We start from the raw sequence: 27,686 nt of genomic DNA, 5'->3' as shown, positions 1-27,686 counted from the left end.
ACTAGTCATCCTTTTGGGTTAGCCTACCTCACAGGGCTGGTGCAGGAGATGTCCCGCCTAATGAGCTTGCTGCAATGTGGACCAACCAGTGTGTTACCGAGGCAGAGGTGGGTTAACGGTGCCTTGTTGGACTGGAAACTCTAGCTCACTTTACCTTCAGCCCTGCTGCGAAGGTTCCTGGATTTTCTATGCCAGGCCATTTTTCACTGTGAAGGTAAAGGTAACCCCTGACCGTTAGGTTCAGTTGCAGACGACTCTGGGGTTGCAGCGCTCATCTCGCTTTATTAGCCGAGGGAGCCGGCATACAGCTTCCGGGTCATGTGCCCAGCATGACCAAGCCGCTTCTGGCAAAACTAGAGCAGCGCACGGAAACGCTGTTTCACCGTAGGGCTGCCTAAATGTCTGTGTGCATGGGAAATACAAAACTATTCCTGCAGCCCTCCTCCGACTCTGTAGAGTCAGAAGCGGGCGGCAAGGGAGAGATCTGAGAGTGTCTTCCCCTTCCCCAGTTGAGTACCAGCTTGTGCCCTCTTGGGTTTCGCTTCCTCAATGGTGGAGTGGTGCTTCAGAGGAATTTTGAGTGTGTTAGATAAGACAGACCAGTGGAATTCTCTCCCAGCTGGGGCTCAACACATTCCTAAGTAGAAGAGTTTTAACTACCACAAGCACCCATACCACCAGGGCAGAAAGGACATACCTGACTGCCAGCGATAACACAGGTGTAGAACATTGGTGTTTGACAAATGAGTTGCACAAACAACTCAAGGGATGCTCCTCAGGCAGCGGCGAGAAGCCCTTCGCTCTGACTCACTGCAAGGCTTGCTTATTTGAGACACATTATATTCTGTCTCCTTGGACAACTCAGATTTTGCACCCAAACCGCAGGCCTTTCATAAGTTACACAAAGTGATCCCATGTGCTCAGCCTCCCCATGTGCAGTTCGTTCTAACCTGTCGTCTCATGTGCAGCCTTCCTTCCCTCCAGCTTCCAAGATTTCTGCAGATATTGCCTACCTCATTCCAAGCACATCTTCAGACGCATGAGAACTAGGAGTTTCTGTAAAAATGTTTAAAAGCTAGAAAAATAATTCTCTTGAAACAGAATTCTGTTTTCACATGCTTCTCTCTCTCTCTCTCTCTCTCTCTCTCTCTCTCTCTCACACACACACACACACACACACACAGCTTGGCTCCAGACAAAAGTCGCCAGCACCTTCCAACACAATACAGATTTAGTTCTACATTATGAAATTTTATTGCTGACATGCAGGAATAGTTGGATGTAATACAAAAATAGGTCTCTATACAAATTATCTTTGCAATTTTTTTTACAATAGGATCTTTTGTCTCTGGTGTCTCACCCGGCTTGTAATCCACAAAAACACAACCCAGACAGCTCACCCCAATTTCCACACACCCTCACTCCCCATTTCCTTTCAGTTTGCTTTTCATCACCATGTCCAGAGTTGGGCGGAGCGCACAGCTTGACAGCCTGTCGAGTATTGCTATGTTTTTTGAGGATGGAGAGAGTCCCAATGCAAAACACACAGCCAGCTCTGCTGGGGAAGATGGTCAGTACTGGTGAAGGGGAGATGAGAGAGAGAAAGGAAGCAGAGGGAGCAGTGTCTGCCCTGCCTGAATTCTGAGAGGGGAAGGAAGAGCCGGCCCTGCCCAGGGGGCTTCTATTGCTACTGACACAGGAAATATTCCAGGCAGAGGAGAAGTCCACAGAAACCTCCTGCTTGGGAAGTGGACTAGAAAGTTGCCGTGAAAGCTGGCCCACACCTCGCCTGTCATCCTACACTTCTTCCCCCACCTTCCAATACTGTTAAGAAAACACATCAGCTGGGACTGCAACCCCATAGAAAGCTGTAGGTAGGATTGAGGGGAACTGCTAAGGGTCTGTCTTCAGCAGAATAGTTCATTTTGGAGGTGTGCAGGCCCCGCTCAAGCAGGACACCTCGCATGTGCTTCCAGATGACATGATGGGCAACTCAGATTTGGAGTGGGGGAAATATCCCCCCCCCCCCGGACAGAGGGATTCCTCCATCTTGTGGGCTATGATGGTGCTGCAAGCAACAGTACCAAAAACCACCAGAGAGGCTGGGCCACAGGACACAAGATCCAGAGGCCTACAGCAACTGGCTCACCTGGAGAGGTTTGGCTCACAGAAGGGGCTGTGAAATGGGAGCCCAAATTTACTGCCCCCACCTGGGCCAAGCAAGGGGTGCCATTAAGCTTGTTAGCGTTCACCAATCCAGTTTTGGCTTGATCCACAGAGCTAATGCCTTATAGACAGGTTTATGCTGTGTTTCTTGGCGAGACTGCATGGGGGGGCTGGTGACCTTTGAGGGGTTGGTTACCGTCCGTCCCTAGCGAGAGAGCAAAATAAACTGTTCCTGGGTTTCCCTAACTCCATCTCTGTTTCCCAACTTAGCAACGATGAGAAAGCCAGAGAACAGCCAAAGCAGAGTCTGCCCCACAGAGGGGAGTGTAGATCAGGCACAAAGGTTCTGCAAGGAAGTTTACACGTGGTTGGTTTTCTTCTTTTCTCTTTTGAAAGAGATTTGCAGAATTCTTTTGCAGTTCTCGTCAGTAGAAAAGAATTCCTTGTGCTGAAGTCATATTTCAGGATCTACAACCTTTGCTAGTCCTCCTCTTTGAACCATGCAAAAACATTCACACTAAGGGAGGCCGTTGTCCTTGGCTGGTTCATTCATCTCAGGGCCATCCAACAGCCCCACACCAGCCAGACTGCAGAGGTCTTGAGCCAACTTCCTTCAGGCCAGTGTCGCTTCCTGGATACTGCAATGCTGCTTCTGCTGGCATCCAGCGGTACAACAGGGTGGGTGGGGAGGGGACACCTCACATTTTGAGACAATTTTTGAAAGGGTGATGAAGGCTGACCGGAAATGGGAAGGGAGTGGAAATGGGGCAGAACAGCCTAGGGAGGGTTGCTTGAGAACAGCTTATCTGGCAAGAGAGGCATCCAGTTCCAACAAACGAGGCTCAGAAATGATCCAGCCCAGTCCCAGCAAGACCTGTCGTTTGCGCAGCATCAGGGGGCACTCCTGCCCACCCCCGCAAAAAATAATAATGAATGTCATGGTGGGGGAATTGTCTGTGACAAGATGGCAATGGCAAGACAAAGCAAAGAGCACATAAAGGAGTGGAGACCAGCAGGCATTTCTGAACCTGAGACAGCCTGGGGGGGGCGGGGCGGATAGGGGACAAAACAAAAACGAAGCAAGCAAACCCTTTTCACATTTTTCACAGATTTATCCCTTCAGCCGTACCAGTGTGGGTGAGAAGGAGGCAGGGAGAAATGTCAACAGAATTAATGCAACGTTACTGCACCTTTCAAAAGCTACCATTTAAAAAAGAAAGGAAGACAGAACAAAACAAAAACCCTCCCAGGATATCCCCAAATAATTAAAGTGATTGGAAAAGGGAGGTTTGGGCCCTCAGAAAAGCTACATTTTTTAAACAGCCCCTGGTTTGGAACTCTTTCCCCAGGTCAGAATCTGCAGAGTGAGGCTTTCTCACGTGGAGAGAAGCTCGTAGTGGAGGCAACCCATTTGCTAAGCCTGTGGTCACGGAGAGGGCCCGAAACCAACGTTTACACAAAATATATTCAAACCAGGTGTTAAATTAAAAATAGAACAAAGGGGATGGGGGAGAGGGTTTAAGAAATAGTTACTTTCATGAAACCCACCAGGGGGGAGGGAAGAAAGGAGGGGGAAATGATTAAGCTTATTCAAACCAGACAGAGCGAAGCACGGCCCACGTGGTCTCCGCAGCAGTCCAACGTCTGCGTCAGAAAAGAAGCCTGCGGGGGCAAACATTGCCAAAAAACGCTCCTCGTTTCAGTCCAGAGAACAGTGTGGTTAAAAAGAGGCAGAGAGGTAGATTTCAGAGTCATGATTAAAAGCAGATTAGCTGTCTAGGTGTGGAGTTAAAATCCGCCAGCCATTTCCCCAGACAGTTGGGGTCTTTCCCCTGCTGCCCCCTCCGGGGTCGGGGGGCAAAGCCCAGCAGGCGAGGCCCACTGAGCACTCAGCACACAGGGAAAGACTGCTACATTGTGAGGGATCCTGGGACCTGGCTGTCGCTGTCGCACGCCCCGTCGGGGGCAAGAGACCCACGGTGGGGTGGGAGGAGCTACTTCCGAAGGTAGCGCTGTGCAAGGATGGCCGCGTCCAAGGGGTTCATTGGCTGGGCGTCATGGCCCAGGCGCCGCACCGGAGGGATGTTCCCAAACTGCCGCTTTTGGAGGAAACTCTTGGCCTCATGGAGCGTGTTCTTCTCCTCGGCCAGCAGCAGCTGCTGCCTCATGTAGTTCTCAAACTCGTACTGCGAACACTCCTCCGTCACCTTCGCCTGCAAGGAGAAGCAGCCCTGTTAGAAACCAGCAGGAAGGTAGGGGCCAGACCTGCTTGCAACAGCATCCCCCATTCCCCCCAGGATTTGTACACAAGCTCACTGCTCCACTGCACACACCAGGAAGCCTGCCAGGCTCGTTTTCTGCATTGACAAGTCGCTTCCCACCCTTCCATGTTCAAGCACCTGGGAATCCCAGATTCGTTCAGAGCAGTGGGCATATGACTTGAAAGCAAGCTCTGAGAGGCGACAAAGGTCTCTGCTGCAAGGAGCCGCCAGATTTGCAGCACTTGAACACAACCTGGGGGCTCTTAATATTTGGCAGGAATGTCCTCAAACAGTCCAACTGCCAAAGGGAAAGCAGGAGGGGCCTGGAGGAAAGGCAGGTGGAGTCAGCTAAGAGGGAAGGGGCCACCTGCAGGTGAAGAGAGAGAAAAAGAGGAGGCCAAGAGACCAGCTGAATTTCATGGACAGGCAGAGGTGGTTGACTTCAGATCCCCAGTAGCATTTAATAATACTTAAGAATCTGCATTAAAATTGCAATTGGGTTTAAAAATGTGTTGCTATCTCAGAGAACTTTCTCAGCAAGACATTCGTTTTCCCCAGCCATCACTCCTCATCAGCTGGGAACCAACTAATGGAAAAAGCCCCCAAGGCCAGGAGAGACAGATGCTGCTGGGTACCTGCTCTGCCCTGCTTGTTTCATTTCTGACTAGAAAACAGATCACACTAAATGTCCTCACAGCTTCTGTCTGAAAGACACACACACACACACACACACACCAAAGAGTTCCCATGTGGCTCTGGAAGCAAAATCTGGGATCAAGCCACCTGAGAATGGGGCTTCAGAATGGAGCGGAGCTCCTTTGACCCTCCGCATAGCTTGCAGAAAATATGCAAATCAAGCAAGACACACCATCCAATCAGGCCGCAGAGCCCGCCTCCCTCAAGGGCAAGTGGTCCCGCTCAGCAGGCAGGTCTTACCTCGTGTGCGCTTTCTGGACTGGCCACCTGGTCATCTATGTCAGGCACCACTTGCAAGGGCCCGCTCAGCAGGGACATGGACTGCCTGCAGGAGAGACAGGCTGGTGGGTCAGGAAGCGGCACATTTGTGACAACCTCAGAGGTGGCCTAAGCCCCCAGTTGGAAGGCGGCAACCTTCACACACTGCACCCAGGAGCCTTGTCCACCCACCCACCTCACCATTTCTCAGCATGTGAAGCAGCAGCACAGGACCGGGGTGGGGTGGGGGCAACATGGTGCAAAGGTTATTATGGATGCTTCTTTATCAGTGGACCGAAGGGTCAAGTGCTGTAGGCACTTGTTCAACACATGCTGCAGCCAGTTGTTCCATCCCCAGGATCCTTTTGACTGTCCTTTGACAGCTCTACAATATCTTTTTAAAGACCTGGTAGTTAGAACTGTAAGAGGTCTTCCACAGTGCCCACTGTCAAGAAAGGCAAGCCTTTCCCTGGGCTGGGCACTGAAGGACACAAATGGGGTGCTTCCATTTAGTTGAGAAGTAAGTAAAGGTGGCTTCTCGTGCTTGATTCGGTACTTGGGTCTTGGTAGCAGGGTATAAAACTAAGCTCAAGAAGATGCTCTTCTAGCAAAGGGAGCAAGGTGAGGAGGAGGGTGAAATTATGCCGCATCCACCATTAAGAAACAAGAGACATGGCCCAGGGTGTTCCTTCCCAAGAAGTTGAGACAACACTTCCTGTGTCTTTTGGCCAATGTTCAAAGCATTTACAAAAGACTCCTCCACCCAGCCTTCCCAACAAAGCTCACTCCTTTACCACATACAGGCCAGCTTTGGGCTGGAGGGGTGAGATGAGCCTTTGGCTTGATCCATCTGCAGGGCTCTTTGAAGGATTTTATCCCCTTCCACCACACACTCACCAGGAAGCAATGATGGAACTGAGGGAGTCGAGCACTTCGGAGGCGGTCAGGCGCTGCTGAGGGTCCAAGACGAGCAGCTTTCGGATCAAGCACACAGTGTTTTCCGACACCCGCCCATCTCTGTTAGGAAAGAGCGAGAGTGAGGGGCAGTGGAGCTACCAAACCAGAGGCACCAAGGCCCAGAACCCCGTGGCCAGGCATGCCCCCGACCCCCCACTTACTCGGGGATAGTGTATTCAGCAGCCTTGATCTTGCGGAAGAGCTCCTGGGGGATGCTGTCGTAGAAGGGGAACTGCCCGTACAGCATGGTGAAGAGGACCACGCCCAGGGCCCACATGTCACTGGGTTTCCCACGATACGGCCTGCCTGCAAACAGAGAGAGACGGCCCTGGAGAGTTAGCAGAGCCCATCCAGGAGGAGGAGGAGGAGGAGGAGGAAGACAAAGGAGAGGCACTAAGCAACCAGCCCGTGGGTTGGTCTCACGTTCCCATCTTGGGCCCAACATTGGAGGGGCTCAGTGCCGCGTCACATGCCTGCGATGTCATGCGTGCAAAGCAGGGAGGAGGCCCCTTTGGGAGAAAGGTCTGGGGGCTGCCACGGGATGCTGCTGCCTACCACTGAGGACATCAGGGCTGATGTAGGCGGGGCTCCCACGCTGGTCCTTCAGGAGGTCATCTTCACTCACCAAGTGCTTCCCCAGGCAGAAGTTTGTGATGGTGATTCGGTGGGTCCTGGAGGGGAGAAAAAGTTAGTGGCTGGGTAATGGGGTGTGGGAGTGAGGGGTGTTGGAGTGGTATGAATGACCGGGGTGTCAACAAAGTCATTGAAGGCCGCTCTGAGGAATAATGCCAAGCAGCTAACAACAGTGGATGGACCAGATGGGGCTTTTGGGAGTTTGGTATGACATACACATCAGAATTATTCAGAGCCACTGTGGTGCAGCAGATTAGCTGGGAAGAAACAAATTCAAACCCTCCCTTCAGCTGCAAAGCTCTCTGGGTGACCTAAGACCAGTGAGTAACTCTCTCAGTCTAGCCTACCTCATGCGGTAGTTGGCAAGGGCATGTGGGTGTATGGATGCATGGCCATATACATTGGCCTGAGCAACTTGGAGAAGCACTGTATAAATATGTCACTGCCTATCTATCTAAATTTGTGAACTCAGGTTCACCTTTAACTTTGATGTTCAGAGTGTCCTCAAAGCCCTGATTCAGCCTTCACCAACTTGATGCCCTCCAGACGTTTTGGACTAAAACACCCTTCAGTCCTCCACAAATGCGGAGAGCACTAAGATGGCAAAAGTTGCATTAATCCCCTAGGAGTTGGGGGCCTGGCACTCCCCTGAAAGGTTTTGCTCATCTGTGTCAGATTTATTGACCTTCACTCAAGAAATACGAGCAGACTTTTGAGAAGTTGGGAGTGGGAGGGAGGGACGGCGGAGCAAGAGGCCTGAATGCACAAGAATCAGCAGGCCTGGATGTTCTTTGGCTAAATTAACGGAGACTTTTTTAAAAGAAAGAAAGAAGTCAGCATTCCAAACAGCCAGCTCCTGATGACTCTCCTGTGAGCGAGGGGTGGAGGATGGCCTCAGCTCATAAACATCCGCCATGTCCTCCTGGCAGACGACGATGTTTTCTTGGCAATGAAGCCATCAGGAGATCAGCATCCAAGGTGCTTCAGCTGTGAAATGTATGAATGGCTGTTTTCAGGCAGCCAAAAACTGACCTCATCCCACAGGGGATCAGGAAGGAGCAAGAAATGGCACCGCTTGCCTCACTGTGATCCTGGATGAGCGAGGGCCACCCAAAGGGCATTTCTGCACTACCAGGTCGTTGCTCAAAAGAGATTTGCCTGCTTCACACCTCTCGCTCCACGAGGCCATTTGATGCGCTTTTAATGCAGCGGTGGCAACAGAAACAAGAACATGCCCACAAGAACATGGCCTTGTGGCCACCTTGAATGCAAAACACTGCTGGATCCCTGGGATTTTCATTTTTAGGAGTGTAAGAGCGGCCCTAGAAGGTTTATCTAACCCAGTATCCTTTTTCCAAATGCAGCAGCTTAAGTATCTCCAAGAAGCTCACAAGCCAGACATGAAGCCACATGCATGCCTTGTATGTTTCAGAACAGATATAACTTGTGCTTGTGGGTGGCAGGGGCTTGAACAGGCAAAGTCTTGCCAGAAATGTGAGTCACATTATGTGGAGCATGTGAGTGTGTGCAAGCAATGGATACAAAACCTACTGATGTGAGATAACATCTTGTTTAAAGGGGTGCATGGAGCTGTCAGTGGCATTCCTCATTGTGACCCCGAGTTGTATGGGAGCAAAGGAAGGGAGAGGGCAGTGGCAGCTATTGGAAGTTACCATATTTTTTGCTCTATAGGACACACTTTTTCCCCTCCAAAAATGAAGGGGAAATGTGTGTGTGTCCTATGAAGCGAATGCAGGTGTGCGCCGACCCCTCTTGCTCTTCAGGCTTCAGGCAACTATCCGCAAGCCTTCTGAGCGCGGTGGGAGCGCGGCCTGTTCTGGGGGCTGGGGTAAGCTCAGGCTTCCCCGCCCCCCAAGCTCTGGGAGCGGCGGCGAGGTTGCGAGCAATCTTGCCGCTGCTCCTGGACCTGGGGCGGGGGGATAATTCCCCCCCTTTAGTTCCCTCCCTAAAACCTAGGTGCACCCTATGGTCTGGTGCGCCCTATGGAGCGAAAAATACGGTACACTCTGACTATCAAACTAGTTGGCCTCATCTCACTTGAGGCTCTTACGAGGTCAACCCTGAACTGGTACACAAATGACATGGCTGCAACACAAGTGCCCGCATCAGATGTCTAGGGGGATGAGACTGACATGGCCTCCCTCCTCCAGTTTCTTTCTCCTGTGACCTCGCTAAACTCCTAAGGAAGGCCAAAGTGCTTTCTCCAGGGAAAAACAAGCAAACAAGACACCGCCTTCTAACGTTGCTGTTTGATTTGTGTGTGGATGCACAGACTGAAAAGCAAGAGCTTTCTTGGCAGGTGTTTCCCAGTACATACAGGAGATCAACTTTCTTTGGCGTGCCACCTCAATCCGCAGAAATCCCACCAGATGCAAATAATGTTCCAGAGTGAAAATTGCAAAAGGGGCTCACCTTTTGTTCAGCACCATGTTCCCCAACTTCAAGTCTCTGTGCACAATGTTCTTCTAGAAAGACAAGAGGGAATTTATACTGTTACAGTAGTACCTTGGGTTACAAACACTTCAGGTGACAGACTCCGCTAACCCAGTAGTAGTACCACCTTGCGTTAAGAACTTTACCTCAGGATGAGAACAGAAATCGCGCAGCAGCGGTGCGGCGGGAGGTCCCATTAGCTAAAGTGGTACCTTAGGTTAAGAACGGTTTCAGGTTAAGAATGGACCTCCGGAATGAATTAAGTTCATAACCAGAGGTACCACTGTAGAACAAAGTAGATTTTTATGGTAAGATAAGAAACTTAAATGCTTAATTCAATCCCCCCAACCTTAAAGTTGTGCTTGCAGAAAATGGAGTGGATCAAGATCACGTGTTCATTTCACCTGGCTCTTTATGACCTGAAGACTTTTGCACCAACTAAGTTGGATATAAGAAGATGCTTTGCACAGAACTCTTTCTCGCTCAGCATCGGCAGACCCCATGCCCCCCACCAAAGCACCAGGCCTCCCACACAGCCACGTGGCTGCCAAAACCCCACAAGGGCCCCACATCTTCCTCACAGTTCCCTGAGACAAGTAGAGACATCCTACCTTGTGCAAGGCTTCCACTACCCGCACAACATCGTAGAAAATCACGACGGTCTCCCGTTCACTGAGACGCTTCTCCTTGATGACATAGTGCTGCAGGTTGATGAGGTCGGCTGTCTTGTCGCTGAAGTCGTGGGCGCAGAGGCAGTCCAGCACCAGACAGATGCGCTTCTTCATCTTACGCACCATCCGGTTGGATTCCAGGTCTTCCACATGCTCACAGGCTCGGTCCTGCAGAGCCCCAACAAGGATGGAGGCAGGCGTTATTTTAATCTGGGAGAGGTGGTGCCAAACTGGCCTTTCCATCCATCAGTGGCTGACCCCCATACTTGCTGCTTGTGTAGTTCCCAAAAGCCAAGACCCCTATTTAGGCCGCCACTCCTTGGCATGAGAGGTCACAGCCAACCCCAAACTCTACACCTGCATGATCACAGACATGCAATAAAGAGCCCAGTTATGGTTTGGGGGTTGGAGGAAACTAAGGTATACTCAGAGCTGACCTCCTGAAATTAATGGGCCTAAGTCAGTCCTGTCCATTAACTTCAATGGGTATAGTCCAAGTATGACTAATACTGGATGCAGCACTTCTGTTTCAAAAGCCTCCTTTCCAAAAAGGTCTCTTTCCACCAGCACAACAGCAGCATGTGTGGCAGGTCTGGCCCATTCACCTTCTCCAGTCATGTGCTGAATTTACATGGATGGATGTGTGTGTTTGGTGGGGGGCCTGAGAAAAGGGCTTATTGCTGGAAGTGTGCTGGAATTCTTCCCACTAATGTGCCACAGACTCAAAAGGCTGAACTGCTGAATGTTCCACTGAACATTCCTAAACACTTCAGCGTGGGTCACCCGCAGTCTGTATTATGAACTGCGATTTCTTACCTTCACCATAAAGTCCAAGGGTGGGTTACAACAATGTAAAAATATTAAAACCGGGTAAAACAAGTTACAGTCAGAAGAACTTGAAGACTGTAGCAAAGCCTGAACAGAGTGATATTTCATTGTTGCAATGTGATTGCAAAACATGGAGTCACTGTGGCACTGGCAGCCTCAGCAAGCAGCTTTAAAATATATTTGATCTGATCTGATTTGATACTTTATTCCACTTTTCAGATAACAGATGCTGAGCTCAAAGCAGCTCATAATAATCATAATAGCATTTGGGGGGGTGGATCATGTTGCAAACACTATAATATCAATAGAGTGACATATAAGTGAAGCAAATATGGGGGCAATCACGGTCACAAGAGCGGCTGGATAGGTGTGCAGTGTCTTTTGAGGAACACAGGCCCCACATCTCTCTAAAGGGCAAAAGCTGATAGAAAATGCAACCGGTTGGGCTGGGCAGGGATACAGAACCCCAGTGTGCCCAGGATGGCTGTGCTTACCTGGAAAAGGCCATGGTGGTGGACCACCCCGTCCTGGTTGTGCAGGAGGGAGAGAAGCGAGTACTCTGTGTGGAGCAGCATCTTGCCCTGGCGCTCCTCCTGGGTTTCCGTGCCTTTGTCATTCCTGTCCTCCAAGGTGAGGATCTTTGGGGAAAGCAGACAAAGAAAACACACACACACACACACACACATATTGCATTTCTTTCTCAAAAGTCAACAAGCTCCAACATCAAACTCTGTGCTTGGAATATTTACAGCTGGACCAAGGAAACCCTGGTGCCCAACCTTTGGGGACTTGGGCAGAGCTGCAGCACCCTGGCAGCAGTTTGTGCTGTGGTGTCAGCGGTTTAAAGGCTGACCATCACAGAAGGAACAAGGCTACAGACTGCAGCAGCTGCCGATGCTGGCGCAACCTGGCCAGCTCTTCTCCAGAAAAAAGGATTCCACCTGCTTGGTGTTTACCTTGAGCTGGTAAAAGTCATCTGTCCCATCCTTCCTTGCCAAACACTGGACGATGCTCGGAACTGGGGAGTTGCCCAAGCGAGGCCCTGAGAAGGCAAAAGCAGAACAATGGACTTTGCTTCTTCTGACTCATCACCTACACTGCTCACTGCTGGCAGTTCAGCTGCCGACCCTGATTATCAGGAAGTTCCCTTTCCCTGCCCGGGATGGATTACATGTCTTTCTGTAAGTCACACAGAGCTTCAGAGCATGGAGGCCCAAATGCTTTGCAGCCCCAAGTGAGGGTTGATGAAAAGAAACAGAAAACAGCGGCCACATAAACAACATTTGTGTGACTGCTGTTTAGGAAGTATGGGATACGGTTTTTTAATATATATTTTTTTAAAGTCCAGGATTATCTTTACTGTCTCCCTTTGTGTTAGTGAAGTGAGTGGAACAGATATGCTTGAAAAATTAGGAAACCGCTCTTTTGGCTCCAATATTTACATCTCAACAGTTGTATTTCTAAAAATAGTAAGACTTTGAAGTACTGTCATAGTAATCCAGTAGTTCAAATAATCTGGTGTCAAAAATTTATGGTAAGAAGTAAAAAAAATGTACAGTATATTATTAAATTTTGCATAGTAGTTGTTAATAGCTTTTAAGAAGCCTAGGGAGAAATGAATGGCTCAGATATATCATATCAGATATGACACTTCATATTTGCAAGAGATTCACCTCAAACCATCTGCTGGAAAAGGAGAGAATCATTAAACTATGTAAGTGGTATCTGACCCCAGACAGGCAGTTTAGAATATTTAAAAAGCCACAGATCATGGCTGGTGCTGTACTCAAAATATGGCTAATTTCTACCACAGATGGTGAGCTTGCTTGTAAATGAAATCCTTTTCCAAAACAAGCTAACTACACATTATGCCTAACATGAGGTTACACAATGCCACTAGATCCTCTCTTGAGGTCAGTAGGTTATGTGAATGACACAGTAAAGAAAGAAAATTAGGGGCTAGTGTGAAAACTATTGTCAGCTGCAAAAATAGTGATTACAGAAAAGTGGAGAGTCAATTGTTTTTGTCACATCAACAAAAATGTGATTGCTCGAGATTTGGACTATTGTAGAAATTGCCAAGATTACTGAGAACATTCAGTTACAGATAGGTAGCCGTGTTGGTCTGCCATAGTCAAAATAAAAAAAATCCTTCCAGTAGCACCTTAAAGACCAACTAAGTTAGTTCTTGGTATGAGCTTTCGTGTGCATGCACACTTCTTCAGATACCTGAAGAAGTGTGAATGCACACGAAAGCTCATACCAAGAGCTAACTTAGTTGGTCTTTAAGGTGCTACTGGAAGGAATTTTTTTATTATGAGAACATTCAGTTAAGAGATGGCAGGCTGGGGGACGGACGGACAAAGTTTTCATCACCACTGAACATTATTTCTAAACTTTCTGAGGAATAGATATGGATTAGGTATTAAATGCTATAATCTATTCAAACTAATTTAAGTGATTATGGTTAATGACTGCATTTATAATCCTGGACCATACTGCATCTTATTATATTATCATTGTAGTGGGCTTAAGTGTATTTGGTGCTATTGATCGGTATTTTAGTATGTACCAACCTGGAATTAATCTGAATAAGGAAATATAAAGACGGAATGGTATCTGGTAACTAAATTACTATTCTTCTTGATTGCACATCTAAATAGAGAGAAAGCATACCTACATTTTAAGGAGATACAAGAAAGGGCACCTCCTCCAGAATTGGATCATGGCAGAAACGCCACACATGCCAGAAGAGCCTGGCTGTTTTTTACTTTTGGCGCAAGCCCTCCTGCTGCTCAGTGGTTGCCAGCATAGTCTAAACCACCACAGGACCTTTGGAGACTGCACTTGGGCTATATCACAAGGAAACAAGGTGGCCAGGATTGGGCACTGGACACAGCAAACCACAAAAAGGAGAAAGGTAGTGCTCTAAGTCAGGGCCAGATCTGTGGAGCAGTGCTTGAATGACGGCAGCCGAGTCTCTGCTGCTTACCAGGAGGGAGAGTGGGAGGGGCAAGGAGGTCGGCAGGAGCAGAGACAATACAGCATCTCTGCCGGTGTGTTCGCACAGCACTGACCTCCCCACCACCTTGCCCCTCCTACTTTCCCAGTAAGCAGCAGTGACTTAGCTGTAAGGTGAGCAACACTGTGTGCTACTGAGGAGCACTAATGTGGTACCAGGGACAGAGCTCTCCTTCAGAACCTTACCTATTCCCCCTTTTACCAAATTTAGAAAAAAAACAAACTCCTAAGCCACCTGGCTGTGAAAATAAGCTTGAATCTGGAGGGATCTCAGATGCCAGAGGAGTGGGCAGAATATGACCATGTTGCCAGAGAATTAATTGTGCCCAATGCAAGCTCTATGCACATTTGATTAACATGCATTCTGCATGCCAGCTGCAGAGTAAGCACAGGGTAGGCTGCAGCCTGCCTTCGCCAGGTGCAATGCAGCAGATCACAGGCTCTGTTCCTGCTTACCGAGAATGAAAGGTCCTGCCCGCTTGGTGTTGCTGCTGGAAATTCCCGGGCAGAAAGCCTTGGTGGATGTTTCCCCGCCCCCTCTGTCGGACACTCGCTGGTTCATTCTGAGTTCTGGGGAAAGAGAGCAGACACTCATTGTGAGACCCTGAGGGAGCCCCCTGACCTTCAAGTCTTTCCCTCTGTAATGCTGTATACTAGGCTACAAAGAGAGGGGCGGGGGGGAGAGAGAAATATTGCATGATCTCCAAACTCAGGACCCGCAGAACATAGCTGACTTCCCATAGTAAGCATAAGGTTGGCATGTCTCTCTAATTTTGTGTTATGTGCCTCCCTGCCAACAGCTATTTTCTGAATGGCACCTACAGTACTCACTCAAAATTCAAAATGGTCCTAAAACGGTGACCCCTGCTCTAGGAGCGAAGGTGATTCCTCGAGCAGTGTTAGAAACTCAGATATATAAGCTAGGCGCCAAATGGCTCCTTAAACCAAGGTTACAGTCACCAAAACGGAATGTCTAGTTGCCATTTTGGGGTAAAATGTCTCTAAAGTCTTAATTTTCAAACAATGGACTGACTGAGATTGATTCTCATATAAACATCTGGCTAGTTCAGATGACAACCTTGAGCTAGGTTAAGAACTTTGAGAACTTAAAGAAGAAAAGCTACTTGATCCAGAGACAGGCCATGTATATACTGGCTTATTCCAACCTTTTTCTTAATAGTGACTGCTCCTGATCAAGCTGCACAGAAAAAGCATTTTGGTTCCAGAAATGCATTCTAATTGTGCCTGTAAAAAACAAGTGATAGAATTCTACAGGACGGGGTATTAGTGTGTGAAAACAGTCCAGATACAATGATCCCCAGATGATGGAGATGTCAGGCACCATCCTGGCATCTTCACTTGGTCGCAAGTGCTCCATAGCCGGGTGCAAAGTGCGACTGGTGCCTGGCTAATTCTGAACGCTGTCCTCAAGTCAATAAATGCAACTCTCTCCCGCTTTATTCCATCCCTGCCAGGGACAGCCCCTGGGAAAAGATGGCTGTGCAACCCTCTTTATTCCCTTGTGCCTTTGCCATGCACTCACAGCCACCAGATACTGCCCACCCTGGGCAAAGGTCGCAGATGAAACATACAGGCAAACCAAAGGCTAAGAGAAATTAACTGTGCCCCTGTCCAATGCCCAGGATCAGACACCAGATTAGCCTCAAGTGATCCACAGATAAAACAGGCTCAGCTGTAGCAGCAGCAGCAGCTGTCACAGCCTTGTTATGTAGGACTGTTGCTTTGCCAATCACAGCCAAAATCCAAGCACATTTAGACTTTTCATACAAGAACAGAAAAGCACCAATAATGTGAACACCGCCTCTAAGGTTGAGTCAAATAGGATGAGATGTAAAAAGGCCCAGGTGCTCCTGTTATGAACCAGCAGTGGCCACAAACTGAAGCAGTGGCATTGAAGCTGCCCACGTTGCAGCTTCTGGAGCCAAGAGCCTAAGGAATGGTGGCTGAATTGAAAGCACATTCACCTTCCTTAAGAGGCATCACCCTACACGCATCCAGGAAAATAGGGCTGAGGGTGGTCTTTGGAAACACAAGAGGGATTTCAAAATGGGGATTGTGAGCCTGCTCAGCCCCTGGCGCACAGGACCACCCACCCAAGGCTGAAGCAACTGAGCATAATGTGACACAATGGGGAAATACGAGAGAGGTTCCCACGCTGCTGAAGTTGACAGGCATGCAGAGGAGATGAGTCACTTCTCCCTGGAGACTCCTGGCGGGCACCATTTGTCATCAAACTTGAAATGTCAGCTGTTGCTGCAGCCTTGCCAGGACAGAGAGCCGCCCAGGTGGCAAGGGGCCAAGGGGATCTCCCAGCAGTGGCTGATGTTCTGTCAAAAGAGGAACAAAGGGAGCCCATGGGGGAATCTGGCCGGGATCTCCCTCGGGCTTCTCACCCTGTGAAAGTTCACCGATAAAACAAATACACAGAAGCTATGGTGAAACTGTGGGCTCAGCCAACCCTCCAAGAGCTGCTGTCACCTGCCTTCAGCTGATACTTGGTGGCAGAGATTATGGGAGAAGAAGATCTGTTTGTTCATGAGGAGAATAGGCAGAAGGGCACTGCCTTATTACGGTCAAAGGGGAGAATGTGGGATACCAGAAGAGCCATCCAAAATCTCACAACACATTCCCATTCGCCTCTCTGAGTTTACTTGGTACACAAGAACAGGTCTCCCTGGCCAGCTTTGCCTGCCCATCTCTTCCAGACCGAGAATCATAAACTCAACAGCAAAGACTCCATAGAGCACCAGTCAATGCAAGAGGGATGAGAGCAGAAACGTATGTCAGATCACCCAAACGCAGCACAGAATTCAGCAATCTGGAAAATCTCAACTTTTTTTTTTAATATAAAGGTATTTTTTGCACTCACAATAATCCATGAGGAAATCTATGCCCAGTAAAGACATTCAAAGTTGGGGGGGGGGGTAGAGCTAAGCAGTCACTGCTACTGCCTGGGGTTTGAGCTGCAACCATCGGCAGAGACAGAGGAAAACATGTAACTGGCAGAATTTATCCAGGTTGCAGGACACAGCTTTTCTAGGTGCCAAAATGCCGGAATTGTGAAGCCAAAAGCACAAGCACGTGGCTCGGAAAGGCAGCAACGCCGCAGCCTGATTCAAAGCCAGCTGTTCTCTGCACTTTGGCCCCCAGATTTGGATCTGGCTGCCTCCGAAGAGCAAAAGTAAACATCTGCTTCATTCTACTTTGCGTGGCCTGCAAGCAGCAGCCAGCCAAGCGCAGCGCCTTCTGTTACTGAACCATAGCCCACCCTCTGGCCACCTCCTCTTGGCTTCCAAAATCTGCAACACAACTGGCCTGCAAGTTCTGTGCAAGGAAACCCCGTTTCAGAGATGCTGAAGATGCCGCAAAGCCCAGCTATGCAGGATGACGGCGAAGCCACACAAGGAGAACTGTGTTTTTAGCCCTCAAAGCTCTCAGGGTGTCTGTGGTTGCTGTTAGGGAGAAGAGACGCAGCACGGCAGATAAAGCGCTGCGGGGAGAGAGTGAGGAGTTTAACTCCCATCATCCTTAATCATTGGCTGAGGCTGATGTGGGCAGGAGAACAACAACAACAACAACTGGAGGTCCACAGGTTCCCCAACCCTAAACAATTCCTGGAGAAAAAAATGTGCCTAGAAATGAGGAGACAAGCCTGCAGTCCCACCCAATAAATACTGATGCGTCCTTAGAGGGAAATCTTTCCTAATAAAGAGAGGAGCATGGCAAGAGTGGTTCTTGATGACAATGCCATCTGCTGCAGGGGAAGTAAGCAAACGGATACGGGATACAGAAGATGACCTGGTACGGAGGTAAATCTAAACCAAGGTTTGCATTACGAGCAGGCATTGCAGCCAGCCCCTCCCCTCCCCTGCCTTTGGTGCAGAGAAGCAGGAGGGAGTTTGGCTTGCGTTTTAGGTTAAGCATAGTTTGCTGTGCTGCCTGAACCCCAACAAACTGTGGTTAGCCTTAACAACCGTCAATGGGGAAAAGGCAGCTTAAAGCCACAGTTTATGAAACTGGCTTGTTTCAACTAACTATGGAGTTCCGAAGATTAAAATTGAAGTGGAAATTTCCAATATCCTTCTGGCAGCTGTAGTGGAGACGCGGTGCATGCTGGTGAGCGCCCTAACATGCTAGGGATTGTGCATGGGACCGTCAGCATACAGAAGATGCACAAAGTTGAGGCAGGCTTAAAAATAAGTAAGTAAGTAAATAAGTAAGTAAGTATTTTTTAAAAGCTCTCTTGGATAGGCAGTGCGCCAATGTGAATCTGCCCTGGACCAGGGAACTCTATCTAACAGCCTTCACCATCCAGATGACCAAAGGTGTGCAAGTTATTTAAAAGACTTAAGCAGGCTTCACCAAGCCCACTCTGGAACCATAAAAGAGGTTGGGGCTAAGGAAAAGTTGTAGTCCAAACCATTTGGAGGGCACCAGGTGGGTGAAGGTTGGTCTTAGGTGACATCACCTGGCTTTTTGGTGCCAGCAGTATGTTTTTAGGCCTATTTCAGTATTTTGCTTTCTAGGCACCAGAATCAAATACCTATCATCAGGCGCCTGGATTTTTTCCAGCCCTGAACAAAGGCTGATGCAGCTGGAAAACAGAAGAACCAGGGACTTTGGAAAACTAGAGATTAGAGCCCCACTCAGGCATTGTTTAAGCATGCAGGTTACTGCATGACAAACACAGTAGCTGTGCCCCCAGCTTGTTTTCATCACCTTCCACAAATTGAAGGGAAGCTGTCTGTAGCAGGAAGCCTCTTGTCTTTGTACATTTTGGAACACTAGTGGAAAGCATTGAAAACGGGGGTGGGGAGAGCTAGCACCCTCCCCACAAGCTTCTCACGTGCTAAGTTACACCCAAACAAACGAGGCTGGCCTTACCCAAGTGCCGCCGTGCTATACATCACACAACTACCTCTCCAGTGCTTAGGAAGTTATGTTTCTTCTCTGATGCTCCAGAAATGGTGGGAACAGACTGGAAGGACCAGAAGGTTTGCTTTGGATTAAAAGTTCTATCCAAGGTGGCCTTGCAGAATGCTAGAATTGTAGAGTTGGGAGAAACTCTAAGGGTCATCTAAGTCCAGCCCCCTGCAATGAAGGAATCACAGCTAAAGAATCCCTGACAGATGGCCACACAACCTCTGCTTTAAAAAAACTCCACCAACTTCTGTGGGAGTCTGTTCCACAGCTCTTACCATCAGAAAGTTCTTCCTGATGTTAATCAGAACCTCCTTTCTTGTAATTTGAATCTATTGATGCGGGTCATAACCTCTGGAGCAGCAGGAAACAAGTTTCCTCCTTCTTCCATGTGACAGCCCTTCAGATATCTGGAGATGGATATCTCCATGTATGATAGGGAATCTCTGGTGAGACCTTTTCTTTACCAGCTGGGCAGGTGGAGCAGCTTGTAGATTTTGGAGTATTCATGTTCACTAGATAGGACCTGGAAGATTTCAGGGCTGTGATGAAACTCTCTCGTTGTCACCAGTCAGGACAGACCGGTGAAGGCCTGGTTTGCTTACCACTGTGCACAGACATCTTATGAAGGACGAGTATCAAGAGGTGGAAATGACAGGGAAGAAGATTTCAGCTAAACATCAGGAGGAACGCCCTAGCGGTAATATTACCTTGGGCAGAGATGGGCACCTCTGTTGGAGTTGTTTAAGCAGAGACTGCCAGTTGTCTGCCAGGGATGCTGTATCTGCTGTAAAGGGGACTGGGCTAAGTGACCCCCTAGTCCCCTTCTAATCCTCTGCAAGAGAACCCTGAGCAGCATGCAAGAGAATATCCGCTCCACTACACACACACACACACACACACACACACACACACACAGGTATATCTTGTTGAGTTCTCTACATCTCATCAGTCTAACCTGCACCTACAATTGGGAGATACTCTGGTTCTGGTTCCTAAAAGTATCACAACATTCCAATACCTCTGCACTGGAATGATACTTTCCTAGCCCTGATAATCACTGCATGCTGCCACATAGCACCCGAAACACAGAACAGGATTATCTACAACTGTGTATATGTTTCTTAGCAAAGTCCTGCTCCCTGTTTGGTAGCTCTCACCGCCAACGGAACTCCAGCTTGATGCCCCATTATGCCACTGAAAATACACCCCCAAAGTGTTCTTTGGTGACTAATAAAAAATGGGATTAGCAAACAGGTCTCACTTTCAGCCTTTTGTCACACTGACACTTCCAACCATAACTCAGCTGCAGTAACGTGCAGTTTTTGCATGTTGTGCTGCTACATAACTGATGACCCCAAAGGTGATACAGATATTTAAACAAGAGGTTTGATCCATGATGACACAAATATTAAACACCTTACTGGTGAACCCATGCAAGGAAAGTGCCAACGTCTGATTGCCCCTGTCTGACCAATCCAATACAGTGGTACCTCAGGTTACATATGCTTCAGGTTACATACACTTCAGGTTACAGACTCCGCTAACCCAGAAATAGTACTTCGGGTTAAGAACTTTGCTTCAGGATGAGAACAGAAATCGTGCTCCGGTGGCAGCAGGAGGCCCCATTAGCTAAAGTGGTGCTTCAGGTTAAGAACAGTTTCAGGTTAAGAACGGACCTCCGGAACGAATTAAGTACTTAACCCAAGGTACTACTGTATGTACTTTGATCAGATCCCATTCACTGATAGGCTAAAGGCTGTGATAAGAAGGTTCGTCAGAGGGCAAAGACTTTTCCATCAGTCAAAATCTCAAATCTCAAAATCTCACCTTGGTAAAAAGCAAAAAAGTTGTATGTATGCTGAGATACTCATTACACAGAGACACAAAAAAACTCAGTGCAAAGTTCTTCTACCCAGTAGTAATGCTGGGTAGGAAATTTCCCACCGTTACCTTTTTCAAAGGAAAACGTTCCACTTTTAGAAATGCACTACTTCATAAGATTGGTAATATAATGAACAGACACAACTCAGATTGGGCAACTGGGACAGATACAATACCACTCAAACCTAAAATCGATGTTTTAATTGTATGATATTTAGGTGACTATACTTAGGAAGCACATATATTTATGCACAGAGCTCTTCAGACATTGTAAAATGAGTACGTTAACAGTCTTCGGATCCTTCATTTTCCCTTCATGCTGCAATCCTAAACACACTTTATAAAAAGTAAATTCCACTGTGTTTAATGGGACTCACTTCTGCGGAAGCAGACATAGGACTGTGCTGTTAAAATCCAATGATTTGTGGGAAGCATATGCTACTGAGCTGTCAGGTCTTAATGTATTTCTGCGTATGTCAATAAAAATATTTTCCAAGTAAAGTTTTGATTTTCCCCCCAACTATAATACTTAAGCCACGCTAACAGCACTTTATTGGTCTCCCCCAACCCAAAATTTCAGCTCACTGACTTGGGCTACAGGGGCTGGGGAGGAAACTTACAGCTCAAAAAAGGAACATGATAGGTTAATAAACAAGACAAACAAACAAAACTGTAAGACTGTAATTCTAACCCCACTTACCTGGGAGTAAGCCCCAGCAGACATTGTTAGAATTGCACTATTAGGCAAACAAACATGCTAAATGAGATTTCCAAAGATTTAGAACAGCTGAGGGGGGGGGGAGAGAAATAAATTTAAATGTTTCCAGAAAAAATTTAGAATGTCTCCCCAAAATAATATTTACACATGCCCCAGTTGTTGCTCAAAGGCAAAAAACTCTGTTTTCCTTGGGACATCAGCAACCCAGTGGGCCGTTCGCTGGTCAAACTTATTTTAGCGCCGTTCACTGGCCGAAGGTATGCCAGCTATGTGGGTTTGGCAAGTTTAGCTCAGAGCAAGCCACAAGGCTTGCCCACATTTGGTCATACGGATAAGGAGAGTGGGGCGAGTGGAGGAAGGCCATGGCACTCCAGAATAGTAAGCCAGCCTGGTCATGATACCTAACAGCTGCACTCTTCCAAAACCTTCATCCCCAGAGCCAGGAGCCAGTTTTAAATGGGCACTTCAACCAATGGAGTTTGAAAGGGAGGGAAGGCCTTCTTCTCAGAAGTCCCTTGCTGTTTTATTTATAACTTGCCTTTGATTTGAGTTAGTCTCAAGACGACTTACAAAAGATTTGAACAGCAAGCACAAACCCCCAAACAGCCCTTGGCCTCTTGGTTGAAAGATGGGGCCAGGACACTTTTCCTTTCTGCTCTGTGGCCTCATGTGGAACTTTAGAGGAGAAACTCACTGAAAACCCAATCCGCAGGGAAAATCATGGTCTCTGTGGGCCAGATGCCAGGCAGAAAGCAATACAGAAGACACAGGCATATGGAGCAAACAGACCTTTCCAAGCATGAGTGAGGAGACACAACTGCTTGTCCATGACAAAGGACCCCAGGCCCGTAAAAAAGGGGTCTGAAGTTATGTGAAGTTAAATTGTTCTGGGCCAGACTAGTGAACCTAGATTTCCTTAGCTTTGCCACTTGGGGATTCCTGAAGAACAGATACATCAAGGGTTCCCAAACTGTGGTCTGTGGACCACCAGCAATCTCTGAGCCCTGTCAGGTGGTCTGAGGTGTGGCTGAGGATTTGTGGCTGAAGACAGGACAGCGGCAATCCATCATATTCAACATTCATACTTGTTTTTAATCGTATTTTGATTGCTTCTCTTATTTCTTACATTGTATTTTACCATTTGATTTCAAATTGCAATACAATAAAACCCAAATATGAGAAGTAAAAGAAGCAATGCAAAAAACCCCAAAACCCAGTGTCTAGCACAGCATATTACAATTACTACAACAGACAGAAATATCACGTGGTCCGCCAAGACCTGCATCACTTTTCAAGTGGTCTGTGGGGCGAGGGTTGGGAACCACAGGAGGCATTGATTAATCTGGTTGCTGCCTCTCCTAGAGCAAATTAATAGCAGCCCAAACAGAACCACTGGCCTGTGCACACCCGTCCTGGGTCAGGCACCTGTTTCAAGAAGGACAGGTTTCTGTGCTATCAGTCACCAAAATTTCTCATTGAGGAGCTATAATTATTGTTATTATTAAGAAAATGTATTTGTCCCTTTTTCTTGCTACAAGAAACTCAAAGGGATTTACAAAAACAAAACAAAAAAAAAATCACATGGATACAATTAAAACAAAGGAGAAAATATATTAACACACATAGCATTAAGAAGCCATAAATCATTAACAGAGGAATGTTTTTGGGTGGCACCTAAAGATATGTAACCATGGTGCCAGGTGAGCCTCCCTAGGGAGAGCATTCTACAAACGGAGGCAACACAGAAAAGGCCTGTTCTTGTGTTGCCACCCTCTGGACCCCGTGTGGAGCTAATGCACTGAAATAGAAGTACATGAGCATCTTGCTCAGTATCTGCACCTGCAATGTGCACACGCTATGCTTGTCATGTCCGTAGAGGAGGTCCATAGCTCAAGGCCAGAGTCCATGCTTTGCATGTAAGTCCCAGGTCCAATCTTTAGTTAGCACCTTCGATTAGGAAGGGAAGAAACCACACAGCTGCATGCTAGATGGAACAGCCAACATGGTGCCCTCCAGATATTGTGGGACTATAACCCCCATCACACTGGACTACTGGCTGGGCTAGCTGGGGCTAATACGAGCTTTAGCCCAACACCATCTGGAGGTCTCCACATTCCTTGTCATCAGATTAGACAGTAGTAGGCTTGATGAGCCAGCATAAAGCAGCTTCATCTATCCAAACAAATCAGAAGACCAACAGCCATTGGCAAAAACACTGCATTTATTTGGAAAATGATACCCATGACAAATGTGAACCAGCCTTGGAAAAATATCTTGCTATATGGATTTAGAGATCAAACCCAAATATATGTGCATGTGTGCAAACGCACACTTTGACTCTGTTACTTTGGGCTCTGATCAATTGTATTTTACAGAGGCTTGCCTGGTGCCATCACTACATATCTTCCTGTGCCAGGCAAAAGCATTCCTCTTTATCCAGGCCTTTGGCTTCTAATTATCTGTGGCATTTTTGCATGGATGGTGCGTTTTAATGTAGAGATTTTTCTTTGCTGGTTTTAACTTGTGTTTTTGTTTAAAATGTTCTAAGTCGTTTTGAGTTGCTGCGGCAAAAAAGAAAGCAACTAATAAATTTAATAAACAATAATGCTTCTAGAGTACTGCTTTTTACTTCTGGGGTGTAGCGCTGTAATCAGGGCTAGAATCATGTTTAAAAGGAAGATCAGAATGCCAAATAGACCCCACAAAAGCACATCAGGTTAAGTGCTATGCAGCCTGCCCGTGAACTAACACATAACCAGAAGCAAACCACAGGATGTATTTACATGGCCTGCCTTTCATTTTCTCACTCTCATTCATGCACATGAAGACACAGGAAGCCAAGTTTTTCATCTCTGACAGCTAAGATTTTAACTCTATACCTGACTAACTCCTCCGTAAAGACCTCAAGCACAAGATATCAGATGTATTCATTATGCCCATAAATCAGCTCCTCTCACTGCCCGCCCCCCAGCTTCCCATCAGAATTACAGAGCATATGCAAGGGTCATAGAAGCTATCAGAAATCAAAGAGAGGTTTTTTTAAAAAAGTTGTCAAGATTTACAAGCTACACAGATTCTGTGTAAGGTGACAGGAATGCCAATGATTTCTATGGATCACCATCATGGGTATCATTACCTGACTTTCCTACGAGGCTATGGCTGGGTCTGCAAGCCAGCAGACACAACCAAGCTACTACCTGCAGAGAGGACTGTAAAATGAAGCCTAGTCTCTCAACCTTTCTCTCTACCTGAAGTGGTGGACTGCACCTTACTATAAAACCACACCTTAAGTTGCAGCATTATCAACGTGACAAGAAAAAGGAAGACCTGAGCAGAGAAGCAGCCCCAAGAAGCTTCAGGTTGAAAAGGGAAGAGAGTGGTACACACATGAAAGGAGAGCAAGCTCTGAACTCTGGGCCTGTTTTATAAGACAAGCTTGCCCAAAATCACACAAATGGAATCAGAGGCAAAGTATGCCTACAGAGGAGAAAGGCTTACTCTATTTGTACTCAGTATGTATATTTGCAATTAAAAACAAATGTTACAAGGCAAGAGAGAGAGAGAGAGAGAGAGAAGGGCTTAGATCAGAAGACCTAAGAAGACTCATAGTTCTCCACATGCTGAAGACCTGTGAAACAGCTACACAGTGACCCTCTCAGGCTGGAAAGCTTTTTCAATTCCTAGGTCAAAGATATCTCAAGTTCTTGGACACGAGGATCAAACTGCCACATATATATATTTTCCAAATCTTATTCGAGTAGCTGCTAGTAGAATTTCTATAGCTTTCTCTCATTAAGGAAACTTGCTTCCATAGACTTCTGGAGACAGAGACAGAGCAGAGGCGAGGGTTATACCTCTGCTCCAGCTACTGGTGACACCAGAGTCAGAGGACTGGGAAAACTTTGTCCCACCTCAACATTTTAGCCAGTGGTAGACCTGTGAACTTCCCCCACAGCTGTCAAGTGAAGCCACAGCAGAAAGCAAGGAGCTGTTAAGGTGCAAAAGTGCTGCAAGATCTTTTTCTGCATCAGGGAACACAAGTGCCATTATTCTCATTTGAGAGGAGCAAGTATAGTGGTTAAGAGCCAGAAATGTGGAAGCTCCCTCTCTCCCCCATATCTCTTCTCCTACAATGGCCACTGCCAATCTTTTTCCCTTCAGACTCAGCTCCCACATTAGCCACATTGAGATAGTAGCTGTAGCTAATCATGTTTAGATAATGATGGTGAAGTGCTTCAAAAACTCTACAGCGCAGTAGCCATGCTCACTAATAAGCAGAGATAATGGTTTGCCATGGCAGAGCTGGGCATAGCCAGGTTCCCACCACATCCAGCGATAGTGGTCCCTGAACACTGACCACATTGAGTGGGGCTGATGGGAGCTGTAATCCAATAGCATCCAGAGGGTACCACAAAGACTATCCTGATCTGTGGGACCACACTTTCTCAGAGGGCAAAAAGCAAATTCTCGTGATATAACTTTTATACACAAAACGAGTTGCCCGTTACTAGCAGGGTGAAGGCTGAGCCCTCATATTTCTCTTAGCTCTGCAAAGGAGCCCACCTGTCATTCCTGAACAAGGATTGTTTTCATCCCCCTGAAAAAGTGCTCTTCTAACTGCATGTGGGCTCCCAGCCTCTCCTGGGCCAAGAGTCCTTCCTCTCACCTTCTTTCCTGCCCTGCACTCAGCACCACCACAGGAAAACCCTCATGGGTTGCAGCCTTTCCTTAATCTATCATCCCCATCCAGAGAAATGAGCAAAGCCAAGCACAGATCTCTTGAGCAGGAAGGGATGGCAGTGTGGGGAATTATGGCATGCTGCAGCAGCCCTGGAAGGGGTCAGGTAGAGGAGCTGAAGCAGCACACATGCCAGAAACAAAGCAACTGGCCAGTGTGGGGTACCGGTGGGTGGGGGGAAGATGGGAGGAGGCGTGGTCACGGAAGGGAGAGGAAGGAGTCTCAGCTGGGGGCAGGCAGGGAAAGAGAGAAAAGAGGGCTTGAACGTCGCCCCCCCCATATTTTTCTGATTGCAACAGCATTAAATGGACATGAAATCAGAGCGGCCAGCAGGGTGTGTATGAAGAGAAATGCAAGAGACCAAGATGAAAGGATCAAAGTAGAGAGGCAACATCAGTGAGCAGGGGGCCGATTTCTGAACGGAAGGAGTAGGCCAGACTGCAGACGAGGGCAAACCTGAGGGTGAGAAGCAGCCATGGCCAAAGCAACTCTGTCCTCGCCCTGCAAGGAACAGAGCGGGAGTCTTCAACCGTTTCTGTTTGGGGACGGGGGGACTCTATGCCGGTGATGAGCGACTGATTTCCGCAGCGGAGGTGTTCAGGGGGTTGTCTCCACAAACCCGTATCCCAGTGAGAGGCCGGAGATGGGGAAGGAGGGGCGTGGTGGCTTACCGACCAAAAAGCTTGCAAAGGGGCACGTTGGTCCCCCCTCCCCGATTCCCCGTCCCTCTCTCCGCCGCCCCAAACACCGTATGCCAGATCTACTAACCCCCTCGGCTCCGCGCCGCCTGCAGTCCTACGTGCCCTAAGCAGCCTTCCTGGGAAGGCCACCCCGTGGAGCTCAGCGAGGCTTACTCCCAAGAAAGCCTGCGCACCAACTGCAACGGGAGTCCAAGCAGTACGCAGAGGGCTGGGCTGCCACGGCTGGCCCTTGAACGAGGGGTGGGAAGGAGGACGGGGAGCGCTCCTGTACAGGACGCCAATTTGCCAGCCAGACCCTCTGCCAGGAGACTCCACTCCATTCCCTGCTGGGCTGCCGCGGCTGAGCCATTCATAAGAGCCAAAGCTGCTGCCGTACGGGAGGAGGAGGAGAGGCGGCGGGAGGGCTCCTGCTCAGGACACCAGCTGGTCAGCCGGCCAGCCATGCCCTCTACCAGGAGACCCCATTCCAACCCTACCTACCCTTTCCCACCCCCGCCCCGAGAAAGAGAAGGTTTCGCGCGCACCGCGGCGGGGGTAGGTGGGCGGGCAGGGGGCGGCCTGCCCCTTCTTACCCATCGCCGCCGCCTCCGGGCCCGGCCCCGCCGGCCACCGTCCGCTTCTCGCCTGTCCCAGCCAACTCGGGCTCTTCGACTCCGCCACCTGACAACGGACGTGACGCGACGCTGCCGTCATCGCTAACGCCGGCCACGCCCCCGCAGGCTGCCGCCGCCGCCATCTTCTTCCCCGGAGCCTCGGCCT

The 27,686-nt window shown here is 48.3% G+C and overlaps 1 protein-coding gene across 3 annotated transcripts; it reads right to left on the bottom strand.

The window, feature by feature from the left end:
* Positions 1-1,230: 1,230 nt before the first annotated feature.
* STK40 (serine/threonine kinase 40) lies at positions 1,231-27,626 on the bottom strand. Of its 3 annotated transcripts, none has more exons than XM_083511629.1 (11): positions 27,500-27,626; positions 14,402-14,515; positions 11,881-11,966; positions 11,419-11,562; positions 10,037-10,264; positions 9,405-9,457; positions 6,894-7,009; positions 6,500-6,644; positions 6,279-6,398; positions 5,364-5,448; positions 1,231-4,379 (listed from the first exon to the last, which is right to left on the bottom strand). In XM_083511629.1, exons 1-11 carry the CDS (start codon positions 27,618-27,620, stop codon positions 4,161-4,163), a joined length of 1,431 nt encoding a protein of 476 aa, XP_083367755.1. In that variant the 5' UTR covers positions 27,621-27,626; the 3' UTR covers positions 1,231-4,160. The 3 variants fall into 3 exon arrangements, with proteins under 3 accessions (XP_083367755.1, XP_083367756.1, XP_083367757.1); XM_083511630.1 differs by lacking the exon at positions 27,500-27,626 and adding an exon at positions 21,471-21,744; XM_083511631.1 differs by lacking the exon at positions 27,500-27,626 and adding an exon at positions 19,165-19,407 and having other exon boundaries at positions 14,402-19,057.
* Positions 27,627-27,686: the final 60 nt, after the last annotated feature.

This window comes from Podarcis liolepis (genome assembly GCF_965112155.1).
Source record: "Podarcis liolepis genome assembly, chromosome: 7".
Lineage (NCBI taxonomy): Eukaryota > Metazoa > Chordata > Lepidosauria > Squamata > Lacertidae > Podarcis > Podarcis liolepis.
This window is presented reverse-complemented; position numbering and strand designations above follow the sequence as displayed.

Coding starts and splice junctions, on each gene's coding strand:
- STK40 (XM_083511629.1), bottom strand. CDS start 27,620: ATGACGGCAGCGTCGCGTCACGTCCGTTGTCAGGTGGCGGAGTCGAAG. Junction 10,265..11,418: donor ACCACCATGGCCTTTTCCAG/GTAAGCACAGCC, acceptor GGGGCTCTGCAG/GACCGAGCCTGTGAGCATGT. Junction 6,399..6,499: donor GCTGAATACACTATCCCCGA/GTAAGTGGGGGG, acceptor CTTTCCTAACAG/AGATGGGCGGGTGTCGGAAA.